Source organism: Antrostomus carolinensis, unplaced genomic scaffold (genome assembly GCF_000700745.2).
Source record: "Antrostomus carolinensis isolate BGI_N321 unplaced genomic scaffold, ASM70074v2 scaffold8303, whole genome shotgun sequence".
Lineage (NCBI taxonomy): Eukaryota > Metazoa > Chordata > Aves > Caprimulgiformes > Caprimulgidae > Antrostomus > Antrostomus carolinensis.
Genome location: NW_010303101.1, coordinates 73191 through 89700, shown reverse-complemented (window position 1 = coordinate 89700; position 16510 = coordinate 73191). Strand labels below are relative to the sequence as shown.

General features: G+C 37.1%; 1 protein-coding gene across 1 annotated transcript in view; it reads left to right on the top strand.

Moving 5' to 3' along the window:
* The window catches only part of CNKSR2 (connector enhancer of kinase suppressor of Ras 2), a gene marked incomplete at both ends in the record, with an annotated part of 89288 nt that overhangs the window by 16299 nt on the left and 56479 nt on the right, over positions 1-16510 (top strand). Inside the window, one exon of the mRNA XM_010163976.1 lies at positions 10212-10358. Coding sequence (XP_010162278.1) covers positions 10212-10358 — 147 coding nt within the window. The remainder of the gene's footprint in view (positions 1-10211; positions 10359-16510) is intronic.

Genomic DNA, 16510 nt, shown 5'->3' with positions numbered 1-16510 from the left:
TATTCTCCAGGGAGAAAGGATTCACAGGAATCCTCTGAAAAGGAGGTAGGATTTAGTCTTTTAAGGAGTTAGGAACGTGCGCGTGTATGTGTAAGTAGGTGGATTTCATTTTAATTTTCCACAAATATTTTTCACATTAAGCAAATATTTGGGAAAATAGAATTAAAGGAGTTCATTGGCAGCAGCTTCATGAATAAAGTATTTCTGCTTTGAGAACTGCCCCACTCGCATTTGGAGTTTGGAGTTTGAATGGGCAAGGTCTCTCCTGACATTTCTGCAGCACAAATGCTGAACGCTCTTGTCCATGGAATCTGCTTTCCATTGATCCCTGGGGCTTGTTCAGAGTTGATGTGTTAAACACACCACTTTGATAAGCACAGGCTCATTTTTATGTAAATAGTGTGCTATGTCAGTGTGGACATCCACTTGCACTTCTAACTCCAGCACAACAAACAAGTCATTGTCACATCTGTGTTAGAGCAGCATAAGGTTGTCTAGCCCACGCTGCTTCATGTTTCTGCCAAACTTTAAATAATTTCTCTTTGTTCATGCCATGTGAAATTTTCATGCTTAATTATACACCTGTGCTACCAGACAGTGGAATTAGTTTAGTTGCAGCGGAAAGCCACACTGTGCTGCCTTTCAGCAGCTGCCTGTCTCCTAGATGACAACAGAGCTTAACTATGTGAGTGCTTCTGCCTTAATTTAGTGTCAATCTGATTGGCTTAGCTGAAAACATTAAACTTGTTAGACTGTGCCCCAAAATAGAACGGGAACACTGGCATGGTCACTCAGAAGTCACAAGTGGTTATGGAAACTGCTCCTTACTGCCTCAAGCTTCATGAGTGGCAGATTTGGTTCTGACTTGGGCAGTGACATCCCACTTCCAGTGTGCTCTTTGATCTGTGCTCCAGAACACCTGATCCTGACCCTCTTCTGCAGTTTTGGTGCACTACAGGCCTTGAAGAAGATATTCTGTGCATGTTAAGCCTCATCTGTGGCATTGTTATGCTATTGATGGAGCTGTAGCAGTCGGTCACGGAGCAGTTCAGATTACTATATGAGTCCTTTCAGGAAGTGTAGAAGAAACTGATGCAGCAGGAGATGCCCATCCTCCCATATGACTGGTACATGGGTTCAGTGACTATACACTGTATTTCTAGAAATATTGACTGCCACCTGATTGTGGTCTTGGTCAACTGTTGCCATTTGCTGTGTCCCACAGCTCACTCAAAAATACAGATTTTTTTCTGTCCTGACTGTACCCCAGAATGGACAGCTTTTCCTGTCATTGAGCCCTGGTGGTTTCTTCATGTAATTAGATGGACATATCTGAATAACCGTTCAGCAGATTATTGAGTTCTTCCATAATTTTTCTTTGGCGAAAAAAAAAAAGTTATTTTGTAATTGATGACACAGACTGCTCTGTACAGCACTGACTACAGTTTGGAAATACACACTTGAGAGCTCTTTGAAAGCGCCAATGCCTCTTTTAGAATCAGTGTAATTGTAGTAAGAATTCTGCTGCAGTACCAGTTGACTTTTTCTGTGGATGTCATTGGTGGGCCTTTGTAGTTTCACCACTGGTGATAGCCAAGTTACTGAGTCTATAGACAAATCAAGTATTTTTATACAAGCTATACTTACGGCCATACTCCAGAGGGTGTATGTGCTAAAAACTGCTGCAGTGTTCTGTGTAGTATTCTTGTGGTCTGTTAAATGCACAGAGCATACTGAGAGATGATGCATTTTAATTTATTTACTTTGTACAGTTGTTTTATGTTTTGCTTTTTTTCCCCATATCATAGTGCTTCTATAGAAAAAAAAAGTCATCTAAGAGGTGCTGTAAATGGTATTAATATTTCCAAAAGAAATATTGAAAGACAATGTGCTGCCAAAAACTTTTTGCATATATTCATATATCCCTGTTATTTTAATACTATTATAGTAGTTGCTACTGACTACTAATCTTGGTACAGTTTGTATTTGCAGGCAATTTAAATTACGTTAACAGTATGTTCTTGATAGTGAGAATACCATAAGTTCTGCAGTTACAATAATTATTTCAAAATTTCTTAGTCTCTGATGTGTGAAATATATGATTAGAGCATATGCTTTATGCCCAGGTGGAAGATAATAAGTAGAATTGGAGTTTTCTATTGTTAACTATGTTGATGTCTAGAACAGAATACAGATTACATTACTTTTTTTGTCTCATACTAAGAGGTTAAAAGGCTTACTGTTAGTGTAAGTTCAAGTATATGTATTTGGAAAGGAAGGCAGGTATTATTCTGCTACTGACAATATTCCTTTTAACTGAGACAGCTGACAATTGAAGTACACTGTAGAGAAGGTGAAAAGTAAGGAGAAATGTCTTCAAAGTTGTGCAAGTTAATTGGTTGATACTACAGTTGTGCGCAGCCTGAACCATGTACAAATTAGGATTCAATAGTTTTGAATACCTCTGTCCTTTATGCAGTAGCAGCTATGTAAATTGCACAGCGGATGTTCAGGTTCCAGCCTGATCTTCTGTTGCATAATCATCTTATTCTGATGAAGTTAGGAAGTAATTGTGAGGAAGTGTAGAACAGTGATAGTTGTAAAAGTAGATCAAAACAGTAAGGAAAAAAAGTTAATGCTGTGTCATGAGGGAGGAAAAATTAAAAGCAGGGAAATTCTTTGCCTGATTTGAATAGATGTACTCTGAATATGTAATTTTTTATTAAAAAACCCTCAGTCGTGGCTTAGAACACCTCAGTGACCTGAACACTGTACGTAGTCTACAGCTGATTATTTTAATAGCAGTAAAATGAAACAAAAGAGAAAAGAACTCTCATGGCTAAATAATTACTGCTTTATTATGACAATTTCTTTTAACTTTTTTGTCCCTATCCTTCCTTTAGCTAAGTGATACTACGTAAGTTTTCAGCTCAATTAAAGGCTTTTTGGTTTCTTTTTTTTTTTTTTTTTCCCGTTTGTTTGGTTATTAGTGACCTTTAAGGATTCTTTTTTGCAATTTCTTTGTACACATGTTAATTTATTTTCAGTGTATGAATTCAGTCTCAAGAAACATCTGTTTACAGGATAGCAGCACCATTTATCTGCAGGGCAGCTGGGAATCTCAGGGACTTTATTTATACATTGAAAAGAGGGGTGGGTCAAAGACTGTTGGAATTACTGACTCACTGGAATAATTCTAAAATATTAAGGTGTGAAAATGTAAATTTAATCTAAACCAAAAATACTTATATATGTGTGTATGCATGTATGCTTATATATATTTATTGTTTTAATTCTGGGATGACCATTTTGGGAATTTAAATTTGAGAATGTGCAATGCACACACACACACATGCCTCAAATTCCCATTGTGAGATGTAAGCACAAATGAGTTACTGTAAGGCAAACATGGCTGTAGTGGGTTAATACTACAAGGTCACTCCCAAGGAGCGTGTTCCTTGTGCCACATCAAATATGGAGAACTTGGCTGTTCCCTTCTCCCCCACGAAGGATGAGGCCACCCACATCCATACTGCAGCTTAACCTGTAAGAAACTGGTGTGCGATCCAGTCTGCCTAAATCCTGCTTGAGCCTTCAGCTTGTGACACCAACTCTGCACCTACTTACACATTTATCAGCACTTCCCTAATCATCCTTAAAGTTTCTTTAGCATCACCTATGGCCACCCAGGGATCCTGAAATGTCTCTTTTCAGGCAGGAGGTCTGTCCCTCGCCAAGAGCCCCGCTGAAATGGAGGTAGGCATGTGGGCTCTCCATATGTTCCCTGGAAGCTCCTGAAAATGAGGCTAAGTGAGGTCTCTGGTGACAGCACCTTTATTCATAGTAGTTTAATGTCTATGCTCTTGCTGAAGAACCTGTAGGGTGTGCTCATCACAACATGGCTTTATGAGGCAAACCCTGTTCCCTGGAGTGTATGTGTAGTTTGTATTGCATTTATATTGCACAAAAAAGTGGTCACTGGGAATTGGGATGAGAACTCTTGTTTTTCTACCCCCAGCACAGGGACCTTGCTTGTTTTATGACTGGGCCTTGTACTCATGTATTCCCCTCACTACAGCGCTTTGCCTTCACAGAAGGCCTTTAACCTGAAATTATGCACATCTTGGTGCTTGAGACACCCCTCTAGGGTTTGAAAGACTGAGTTTAGTCCCTCTGAGGCTAAATAATGCTGAGAGCTACATTCCACAAGTGGATGCAAGGCTGGATGAAAACCCTCCAAATTGCCAGTACCTGTCTATTCTGGTTATCTGTACTCCTGATTGAAGAGAGAGATGCCTTACAGTCATGCTGGAGGCAGACAGTCACTGTGGGGAAGAGCAGGTACTCAAGTGAGGGAGGATGCTTCAAATTTCAGAGGCACACCAAAGCTGAGTGAACTGAAATCAACCCTATTTTTTAGAGCCATGCCCTAAAATAGGGAAATGAGAGCCTTTTTTCCTCAAAAAATCATACCTAATCACTAATGTTACATCTGTAAAATAGGATATAATCAAAGCCATAAAGTTGGAGTCTTTGCTGTTCCCAACAATACTCATTTGTTTGTTCTAGGATGTTGCTAGCATTGACTCAAAAGCAAAACAGTGAGGTAGCTCTGAACTGAAGGTTGATTGTATCAGTGAAAAGTGAAAGGTAAGCATTGGTATTAAGCAGTGTCAAGCTTCAATACAGAACTGGTTCTGTGTCCCTGGATAATGCAAGTTTCAGTTCTCCCACAGGTAAAACAGATGCTTGTATGCATTACCGTGGTGTTCTGTAGTCATGTTACTAACGTTTGTGAGATTTGTGAAATTTGTTGCATGACGGTGGATCTGAGCTGTGCAAATACCTAGAAAGAGCAAGGTAATAAAATCAGTTGGAAGTTATGCTCTAGATCAGAAATGTTTTCTGTCGGGGAAATGTGATTAGAGCAGCTTAATGAGAGGCAGCGACTTCTGATTTCAGCTTTGAATTTGGTTTCTAACTTAGTTTATTTTGGGGAAAGTCTCTTAATTGTGAGCTTTAGTTTACATAACCAAAAGTTAATATAAAAATTACTTAGTTCATAGTTTAGTGGCAGTAAGCAAAAGTTTTCATGAAACATCAGGTTTTGTTCAAGTAAAAGATGTGATTTTCCTCAATGTACTTTATATACAAACTGTTGTTGTGACTCTGGGCAATGATATGGTGCAGTGTGATCAGTGACATTCTAAGGATGCACAGAATTGACTTCTTTAACATTGAATTAAAATGGCATTTGTTTAAATAATATAGCTGAGATACTCTTTAATTAGAATTGCAGCATATGCAATCACAATATTATTGACCTCTTCTCTCTGGGAGAAAGCTGTAATGTAAACGTGGACGTTCATTATCATGCTAGCCTAAGAAGCTGGATAAACCCCTGAAAGGCATCTGCTACTCTTCTAACACTGCTTCTCCTACCACATACAGATACAGCTTTCATCTCTGTGGTAGTCCATGTTGTAAACATCCTTCTGTGAATTCCTCACCCAATTATGTTTTCTGGAGGCAGAAGACCTATGGCCTTCCAGTATTGTTTAGCCTTTTCAGGCATGTGCAGCTGGGGGAAGGGAAGGAGATGCTTGCTGCTCACATATTTGTTTCACAGGGCTGCCAGCTGACCATCCTCATTTCTGGCCAGTGTTCATGGAAATCAATCTGTTAATTTAACAGTATGACACCGGATAGTTTCTTGTAAGATTCTGAGTTGCTTAATGGAGTGCTAGGTTTGATAGACAGTGATTTGAAGTGCAGTGTTTTGTTTGTTTTTTGGTTTTTTTTCTTATGCACTGATTTTTATTTACAAAATGCAAGACAGATAATAGATATGGAAATTTGTAAAGCACCCACTAATTTCTTAAGGTGAATATAGTTTCCTCTTAGAAATTCTATTTTTTTAGATAAAAAATGAGTAAAAGCTTGGAGCTTGAAATATTTGACAAGTCAAAGAGCTCTGACTGCATTCCACTTCTAACAGGCAACATTGAAAGAATAGAAATTTTAATCTCCCCATTCCAGGAACTTTTAAAAATTAAACACTAGAGTGGATTTTGCATATTTGCCTAGTAAGAAAATAGCAGATGGCTTAGCAGGAAAATACTACTTTTCCTTTAGAACTGTAGAGATTTTACTGCTTTTCCCTTTTACAAATCTGCAAGTCAGGAATGAATTACTGTAACTGGGGGAAAAAAAAATCAGTTTTCTTCTCATGGAAGCAGAAAGCTCTTATCAACTTTCATGGGACTCTGGTGACCCTTTGAAGAGGAATATGCCTCTAAAAATATGGACTCTGTTCTATTTATCTATTTGTCTATAATTCTACCCTCTAGATGATGTAGTTTCAGTCTATTAGATTTGCACACTGCTTTTAAATGATGCAGCTGTTCCATGATTTCACTGGGATACATGTGCTGGATTTTTTCAGATTGGATCTTGTAGCATCCTAAAAATACTTGGTTTAGGTCCAACTAGTTGTATTTGGGCTGCCTGCTTGTTAATATTTTACAGAGCTCCTCTCTGGCTCATAACATACAGCAGTACTCACAGAAATTGTGAATGAGCACAGGAGCTTAGGAATACTGTCATGGGTGCAACTGTGTAAAAAACGAGGGAAGAAAAAGTAAATGGATGGTCATGGTTACTTTCAGAAAAAGGGAAGATTGCTGCCAATTTTCCAAGCTTGTCATGAAGGGCGCAATATGTTAATCTGTGAAAAAAGGTCATTACTTTAAGAGCAGCTTTTTAATAGTTGAAAATGTTGAAGTTCTTGGCAACTGAGAATAGGAATTCAAAGTACAATTTTCATTTCAGGCTGTTGTAATATTGTCAGGCAGATGTGCTTACTTCAATCCAAATAAACTTTGGATTCTTTTAAAATATGTCTCATCTTGCTCAGTGGCACATTCTTTTCCCAGGTGGTGGGTTTGGGAGTAGAGCTCTGTAACAGCAACCCCTGCTAAAACTTTATGTTATTTGAAGTGATGGGCTCTGGAATATTCCAGTTGGTAGAGAAGCCAGTGGGAGGCGAGGGAGAGAGGCAGGGGAGATGAGGAGGATATGTCAGAGCTGGGTTCAGCTGTGCAGGACTCCCAGATGCCTCCCAGGACTCACGAGAGTCCTGCCCCACTGAGGCAACCTGTGTGGCCTCCAGTGTCTCTGGAGCATGCTGGTGAGGCTTCCTAGCCTGGCCACAAGCTCATGGTGACATGCATGTGGTGGTGGAATGACATGAGGAATTTGGAGGTCGGCTGATACTGATGTTACAAGCAACCTGCCTTCAGGCTTGCTTCTCCTGATGCAGGATGTTGCCCTCCCCTTTGGGAGGATGATGGCCCTTCTCCTGCCTTCCCTATGCAGCACTGTCCACCTGACCTTAGGGTATTGCTCCTCAGGTGTCATGGTCTACCCTTTCTATTCCTCTACCTTGGTGGTAGAGTCCTCCAGCAAAGGTGCTGTAATCTCCTTGGCAGGAGCTGCTCAGCATGACCCCATAGCACCCCTGTGGTGCTCCCTTACTCTCCTCTCCCTCTTCCCCTAGTTCCCCTGTCTTTGCATACCGTGCTCACCTTCCCTTGCTGCTCCTTGAGCCCATAGTCCTCTTCCTCTTTCCTTCCAAAAAAACCCTGTTGCCTGACTTGCTCCAAACTCTATCTTTCCACAAGGGGCACTGTGCTCCTTCGGGAGCCCAGGCCTAATCCCATGCTTTCCCCTCTGCTCCCCGGGGCTCCCAGTATTACCCAGGGTCTGGCTAAGTTGTGCCTGTGCGTGGGTTGGAACTAGATGATCTTTAAGGTCTCTTCCAACCCAAACCATTCTATCATTTTTTTCTTTAATTCCCCTTACTCTCACAAAGAGATTAGATAATCTCCCATTTATTGCAATGTAAGGCATAGTTGAAATACATGATACAGTTTATCTCTGCAAAGCATGAAAATGCATTTAAAATAATTTAAAAACTGCTAGCATAACCAAAAAACATCAGTTTTATTTATATTCCTCTGGCTATTTCAGTGAGAAACAGATGGCCTTAAAGCACAGCTTTCACATGCAGCATCCTATCAACTTAAATGGCAAGAATTTTACATCCTGATTCCATAACTGGGGCCACATCGTGTTCTTGTCAAGGCTCCCTGTGATGCTTTATTCAGCAGAAGGATTCCTCTCCAGAAATCTGTCTTCACTTGTTACGAGGGAATTAAAGTGTCCAGTAGCTTATGTAGAGAGATACCTTACGTGAACTGCAGACCTTTGATTGCTTCTTTTGGGTAGCAAATGAAAACTTGCATATGCCCACGGTGACATTATGGAACTATGGGGAATATATTGTTTCTAAGCAGTGGTGGAAGTGTCTCCAAGTAAGAAAACAATATTGTAAATGCAAGGTATTTTTTTATAGAATCATAATATTTAGACACAAAGTTTGGATTTACAGAGACATGATTTAAATACTGTTCAAAAAAAAATGGAGACTTCACCTGGATGTGGGAATTGAGCTGAAATTGATTACGATCATGTTTCATTTTGTTCAAAGTATAATAGCCGTATGCTTAGTACATTGGACTGAAAAGAATTCCAGCATGCTTTGAAGTCTTCTGTGGAAGCTGAAAAATATTGCATAAAGATGCATGTTGTCAATACCCTGCATATTGTTTACAATAATCTAGTGTAGAAGTGCATCCTGGATGTAATGAACTTTGCTGTGGTCAAAAGAGGACAGGTGGATTCACAGTAGCTGAGGAAAAGTGGTGAGGTTTGAACCATGTCTGTGACTTGGTAGGCATTAGTGTTGGCTTACGTAGCATGCTCATAGGGGAGTATCAGCTTTTAAAATAACTGATATTAAGCAAACAAATTGAATTTCAGTGTAGTAGGAAATAAGGTTAAAAAAAAAAAAAGTAGAAAGAACCTACGTGTGATTACCTTGCTTAAACATAGGTAACATCTGTATTTGTGTCATATTGCACTATACCAATGATAAGGAACATCTGCATTCTCTTTGTTCACATTGACTATTTGACTTTTTTCAAGTATATTGACGTGATATAGAGTAACCTTATTACAATGATGTTATCCTATCACTTCAGAGTTTCAGATATTTTTTCAGTAAGAATTTCACTTCTCAGTTGGATCATTTTCTTCTTAACATTGTTCTTATGTAACTTGTGAAAGCAGGAAAATATTTGTAACTGTGATCCTTTAAATGTCAGGAGAATTTGTTTAGGGGGAGGAGAGAGGAAAAAAAGCTAGAAAAGCTGTCAAGTTTGCAGAAATAATCACTTTCTAAGTCTACAGGCCAAGATTTTCAAGGGATATATGATTCTGTGTATTACCACTCTAGGTACCAAACTTAAAAATGCAGGGAATGAATATCTTAAAGCATTTCAAGATAGATACAGGCATTATTTAGACTGAAAATCATTGTCACGAGTTGTACTGTTTTAATATTTGAAGTACTTTTTTTTCAAAAATGCAAAGTAAGTTATTCAGAAAGTTCTATCCTGTGTTTATAAATAAAGACTTGTTGCTTTCCATGTTAGTCAAGTTCTTAATTTTAGAATATTTAAAAATACTGTAATCCAATTAGGAAAATTTTACTTTGGGCTAATTCTGAAGTAGTGACTAGACTACATTTCTGTCATTAATTAACTGTAATTGTTTCTGAAATAATCATGAAAGAAGTACTATTTTAAAAAAAGGCCTCGTGATTATGATTTTATTTTTATAGCAGTGTGAAGAGTAGAAGATTTTCCTGAACTAGTTTGTGCTTGCATAAGCTGTTAGGAGTAGAAGTTGTATGACTACATGTGGTTAGTGGACTTCAAGTAGTAACCAGTTTTGAATTGAACTGTTGGGGCAGAAGCTAGGGATTTTTAACCTTCTAGTCGATGTACCAGAGCTAATTTTGAAAACACTTTGAGATTTAATTGTGCATTTACAGTGGAGTAACAGTAGTTTATTAATTCTAAAACATGAAATGATGCATAGCCATCTTAATGCATTATAATAATTATTTCAGTTGACATGATTTTTATGCAGTAATTTATTTTGACATTTCTATAATTAATTTCCTTTTATATATATATATATATACATATACACTCCTATTATGTTATTTTACTTATTTAAAAAGGGAACATTACATATTGAATACTGTACCTCAATTTTATTGTAATGATTTTACTGGTTACCAGGTGGGGTGGCAGTTGAAAAATTTGGTGAATGCACTACGAGAGGATCCGAGTGGTGTTATCTTAACTTTGAAAAAGCGACCTCAGAGCATGCTTACCTCAGCACCAGCTTTACTGAAAAATATGAGATGGAAGCCCCTTGCTCTGCAGGTAATGAAGCTTAATCATAAGTCATACACCATCATTTTAACTTTAGATTATCTGAATGATGCTTTATTGTGCTTCATCTCAGCAGCATATGGATTTACTCTTGTATGCTTTGAAAAATTGTTTCTGAAATGATTTCTCTGCAGCATGTTCTCATAGGCTCAATTGAAATTAAGCCTGTTATTAGAGCTTTTAAAAATTAAGAAGTAATAGTCTCAGTGTTTTACAATGTAGAAAAGTAGCCCAAAGTAACTTTTCTAGACAAGGAGAAACAAGCATACTTCAAAAACTGATAAATTTTAGTTTGACTTCTTGTTAAGTTCTCAGTGCAGTATAACCTCAAAGAAAGAGAGGAGTAAAAGATCTTGAGTTTTCAGTTTGATCAGTCATGGAGTTAGAGGAAAATTTATAAGGTGATTTTATTCAGTGAACCACTTGACCATCAAAATTTCCTCCTATAAATAAAGTCATATTCGTTTCAGAGTTGTCCTTGAGATTGAACCCCAGCACATAAGGAGGTGTAGCACATGATGTCCAGCTGGGCCTTTAATTTTAGTAAGCCTGCAATGTGCTGGAAACCATGGAATGGTTTCATTAAAGCTTTCATGTTTCACTCTAGGATAAAATGTCACTGTGATGGATTACATTAGGAATTAAAAGTTATGTGCAGACTGATGAAAGCATGTAACCAGCAGATGGAACTGACAAATCATCCCTTATTTTATTCAATTCAGGTAGAACAATGTTTAGAATTTTATTTTCTTTGCATAAAGAATACAATCTTGGGGACATTTCTATTGTTACAATAAAAGGTCTGATTTAAAATTAAGTACATTAGAGAGAGAAAAGACTTCTTCAAAGTTTGGGCAAAGGGGATAAGATATGGAAATGCCACTGCCAGTAGCTGTGATCTTTGCCATTTAAAATATTGAGATTTATAAAAAGAGCTAATGCCATGAAGAACTTCTTTCAAATATGTATATATATATGTGTGTGTGTGTATATATATATATATACATATTTATATATAAGTTATTTTATAATGGTTAAATGCATCATTGTATTTGAAACTGAGTAAGTTTTTAAATGACTGTGATGTCTTGGTCTTTCAGATACAAAGTACTGACTAGACATGTGACAAAAACTTTCAACCAAAAATATCTTATTAGCGTCTGAAAATAAATTTTTAAATCTGTATGCATTATATGAGTGTATGAAAGTCCATACTTGAAGGCTGCACTTTTATCATAGCTTTAGTGATAATATAGATACAAATGAAAAATGCTCATCATTGCTTTAAATGGAGTCAAATGCTTTCAGTCTAAATCCCCTTTCAGTGAGCTTGGTATTTCTTTGGGTGAATTGGGTCATTCTCCTAAATATTTCTTTTTGCTTCACTTTATCATTTGCCACGAGAATAAATACACTGAAGACCCCACAACAGAAGTTTCTGACATGGGCCATTCATGAAGACAATAACCAATAAGCAATTATTTCAAGACAGACTGCTCTGAAAGGGTGGGAAGAAATTGGATAGAAAATAATTTACACTATTTAAACTGAGTCCAGTAGGAAAGAGAGGATTCCTGTGGTCCTTTTACAGTGAATGCAGCCATGAGCTAAAGTTGTGGGTCTGTTTGAAACTCCGCACTCATTTCCAGAAGCAAAAATCCAGTCATCTTTTAGCGTGTTTTATTTGGCTCTGATTTACATCTCAGCATCCTTAGTTCAATACAGACACTAGGGTATTAATCAACTGATCTGTCTTTAGATCTCTGCTATGTACATATCTACTTACCATTCAGGTTTCTCATTTTCACTCCCTTTGGCCAGCAGACATACATAACAGATACTGGTTCATTCATCTGGACCTATTTCAGACTGATCTGCCTTAGGATGAGCTGAGTTGGACCTTGTGCATGCCTCTCTGTTTGATGATAAAGGGATTCTGAACAGCTAACTTAAATGTAGATTATCTGTTTTAGATAAGATGAGACTGACCCTTGATAGAGGTTTTTTGTAGTCTTACGGGTTTAAAGGGAGGAGAGGCAGTAATTGGAGTACTGGTTTTGCTGTGGGGTTTTTTTTGCTGGTAGCACAGAAAATATGAATATGAGTACACATAAAGATACTGTTAAACATCAGAGATGTAATTCTGGTATCACAGGGACATTGTTCTGATTGTATCAAGCATGACACCAGGAAAAGTCCAGAACCTCGTTCGACACTTGTGTGAAGTGTGCATATGTGTGTCTGTTGTAATTTGTGATTTTAGTGTGAGAAAAAACAATTTTCTTAAGTAGATTGAGTGTCAAAAAAGCTCCAGGGTGAAGTGAAGGCAAACTTCAGAAGCTACCTAATGTGGAGATTTCTGTTGTTAATTTATGCAGATCAGAGGTGAACAGATGTTAAAGTCAGCTGATGTTAAAATTTAAATGGAGCCTAAGTGTGAAATCGGTACTGTATGTTTGATTAATAACAAGCAATGAAGACAATCAGAGTGCGGTGTATTTTTATAGCCGTTACAAATATGAAGAAATTATATTTATTTAACAGAATTTACTTTAAACATTTCTGAAAAAAACATCTTCAGAAAAGCTGTATGTTTTGTAATTGCAATTTGCCCTATGGCTGTTGTGACATTTCTTATGATCCTGATTCATGTAAGGCTGCTGTTCTTTAACAGGAGCTTGGGAGGCAGTGAGAGCGGAGAGGTAGGAAAGGGATAGCAAATAGGAAAAAGCAAGGAAAAGCCGTACTTCCATCGCCTTTGGAAGCAGGGGAAATTACAATAACTTGTTTTCCTATATCAGGATGTCATGAAATAATTGAGAATGTTATAATTGTGCTGTCAATAATTGAACCATATGTATTATTCAACAGACACAAACTATAAGGAAGTTATGAGTCAGTAATAATTCTGTTAAAGTAAAAAACAGGAGCAAAACATTCAAAAGATTAGAATAAGATATGGGGATGAAATTCTGATATAATGGAAATTAGGATCTTCAAACTGGCTGCTGTGGGATTTTTTTGGTTCTGCAAATGGAGTGAACAGAGGAAAAATGTAGTGCCGTATCCTAATCAAATTGCAATGAGTGAGATGGGAAGGTGGAAGCTTGTCCTAATGTATGGAGGATGACACAAAAACAGAGACTGAGTTTCTGTGTGCATCCTCCCAATGAACATGCTTAACAGCTGTTTCAGCCAATGTAGAAGGTAAATATTTCAGTGAATTAAACTGAGACACATTTATATTGAGATGCTTTAATTGAGAACCTTCAAAATTTAATTTTAGCTGAAAGTGAGTAATGTCGAAGCATTATTGGTAAATTGCATTCTGCTTGTTTAGTCAATAATTGTGTCTAAGAACATGAAGTTTGCCATTTGCAGATACATGAAAAATGAGACTTAATGGAAAGATACTGAGTATGCCTGTAAATTGGGAAAGTGCAAGACAAATGTTTGAGCTCAGGCAGTGTGCAGGTGCTACCATCGTATACAGCAGTTTGGTTTGTGAGTGACAGGGCGTCCTGGTAATTAAAGTTTTAAGAACTTGCTGTCCACTGTTAGTGATCTAGATTAGCCATATGCCAGACAAACATTTGTGGTATCTGAGTGTGGAAAACACTTTTAGATCATTTGGATATTAACTGCTTACTAATTGGCGTAAATACTTCTTAGAATGTTCAGTGGTTTACTTTGAACAGCTCTGCCTTCACATTGCAGTCTTGCCATGAATTATGAGATAAATGCAGTCTATAAGATTACTGATTAATTCTTTGTTTTTTTCTTTTAGTAGAAATGTGGCATATTAATTCCTTTTGCAAATATTCTTATTCTTAGAATAAATATGAAAGGTTAGGGAAAAGAAAGAAGAAGAAGAATTAAGCATTCTGCGTAGCAGTCCTGAAAGTGATATCGAATGGTTTGATGTACAGTAAAATAATGCGATCATCCTATGGCCATACTATGCATCATTACATAATGAGTTCGTATTTACAAGTGCATTAATTCCGGTTCTGAGGTCAATCAGTACAGAAAGAAAAACATCCTTTTTTTTTTTTCCTTTGTGCCTTTATTAAAGGAAGTGCTGGTTGGTTGGTTTTTTTGTTTGTTTTCAGTCACTTGATGATTGTCTGTTTAAATATCCATCGGTATCCAACTTCTTGCAGATAATCAAAGTTATCCCTTGACGCATTCTGGAATTATGTCAGAATTTATGGAGACAAGGGATTTTTCAGCCTGTGTTTTTCATTATTGCTTTTATAACATTTGAATTAGGCAGCTGTGGCCTTGGGGAATTTTGTGGTTGCCTTTGCAATTGGAGGTATGCATTAATATGGTATTGTACCATAAATATTAAGAAGTTATGCCTGCAAAAGAAATCTTACAAAAGTTACTTTTTCTGATACTGATCTGTTGTATGAATGCCTAGAATGATATTTCAGAGTGCAACGTTTGTATTTTGGGCTGCTACTGAATATGGTGAACAAACCAAATAAGTTTTAACCTTTAAATTTTTTATTTTTCTTGACATAGAGGTGACTTAATTGTCTTTGAACTCTCCAAATTTTTGCCTGGTTCAAAACCTAACTTAAATAAACATGCTCTACTCTACACTGTCTGTTTTATTTCTCCTTTCCACTTTGTCTTATTTTGGGGAGGTTTCAAAGGGAGGTTCCCCAAAGTGCTGCTTGAACAAGGATGGAAGGTTCAATAGAGAAGATTCTCAGATTGTATGAAAAATCTTATGTAAGTTGCTATCATCACACTAGTAAGAAGCTAGCTGCAAAGTCCTCCTTTGCCTTCTGGAAAGTGTTTTGTTAATTAGTCAAAAGAAACTGGTATTTGTCTACAGTATGTAAGAATCTTAATCCAGTTTCTTTATAACACAGAGAAGGAGTGGTAGAGCAACACGTTGCCATACTTCATCTAATTTGGACTGTGTCCTGCCACTATCAGTGGAAAGGCTCTTCCTGATGTCAGTGAGAATGGTGTCAGGTCCAGCTGCCAGCCACATCTTGTGTGTTGACTTGGAAAAAAGCCTTCTGACCCCTCTTAAACACTCTGTCACACTCTTCACCAAGCTTATTTAAATGTCACCTTTTGTATATTTAAAATAGTTCACTGTATTGTTTTGGATATGATTAAATTGTACCATTATAAAATCACTAACAGCTCAGTATCTGTAGTTTTTTTAGCAGCCTTTATTTTGGATTCGATATGCATCACATCTCCATTATGATATATTCAGCTTTTCAGCCTCCTAAGAAGCAACAACAACAATAACAGAATCCTTGGTTTGAGAGAAAATGCTACTTTTATTATTTTTATTTAATATTTTTCTTTACATGGTGATATTGCCTTCTTCATTCATCTAGAGACAATGCTATATTCTGTTTTCATCATTTATGATTAGAATGAATGACCTTACACCTTTTAATAATTCAATTTTAATAAAATACTAACTTGCTTGCTCTTCAGTTGTTTAGTTGTCTTCTAACTACATGGGAACTGAGCATTCTTTGCAGCACTGTTAAAATGGATTTTGACTGGGTTTTCCTACAGAGTATGAATAAGTTATAGTATTTCATTAATTCGTGTCATGGTTGGTCTTATAAAAAGTTTATTTTATCGGAAACATTCTGTTCAATAAATTGTCGTAACCTTGATCCAATATGAAAAATATATTAGCAGTAAAATCTGTTTACCGATGCAAATACTGCAAAAATATATTACCACTTAAAATTTTGTATTGGTTTGGCTTATATTTTTAAAAATTGTATGTCTTTTTCTGGAGCAATGTTTCTCAAACTATACATTGTGGCTTCCAAGGGAGTTAATGAAAGGTTCAAAGAGTTTTAAAAAACATTAAAAAGAATTTTAGATAGTATATATTAAATATTAATTACATTCATTGTTTAGAGAGAAAAAGCAAAAATAATATGCTGACTTACTGGGGACACCTTCTCAGTTTCTTCAGGATTGTGGATGGGAAAAGCAGCAATAGGTCCTGATAGTAAGAGGGAGGTAAAGACCTCAGGGCAGAGCTAACTGGGGACAGAGCAGCTTCTGGAGGAGAGGGGAGTTAAGTGGCTGTGTCCTTGCAGGGCTTTATTATTTACCTGTGTTAGAGAAACTGAGCTGCTGTA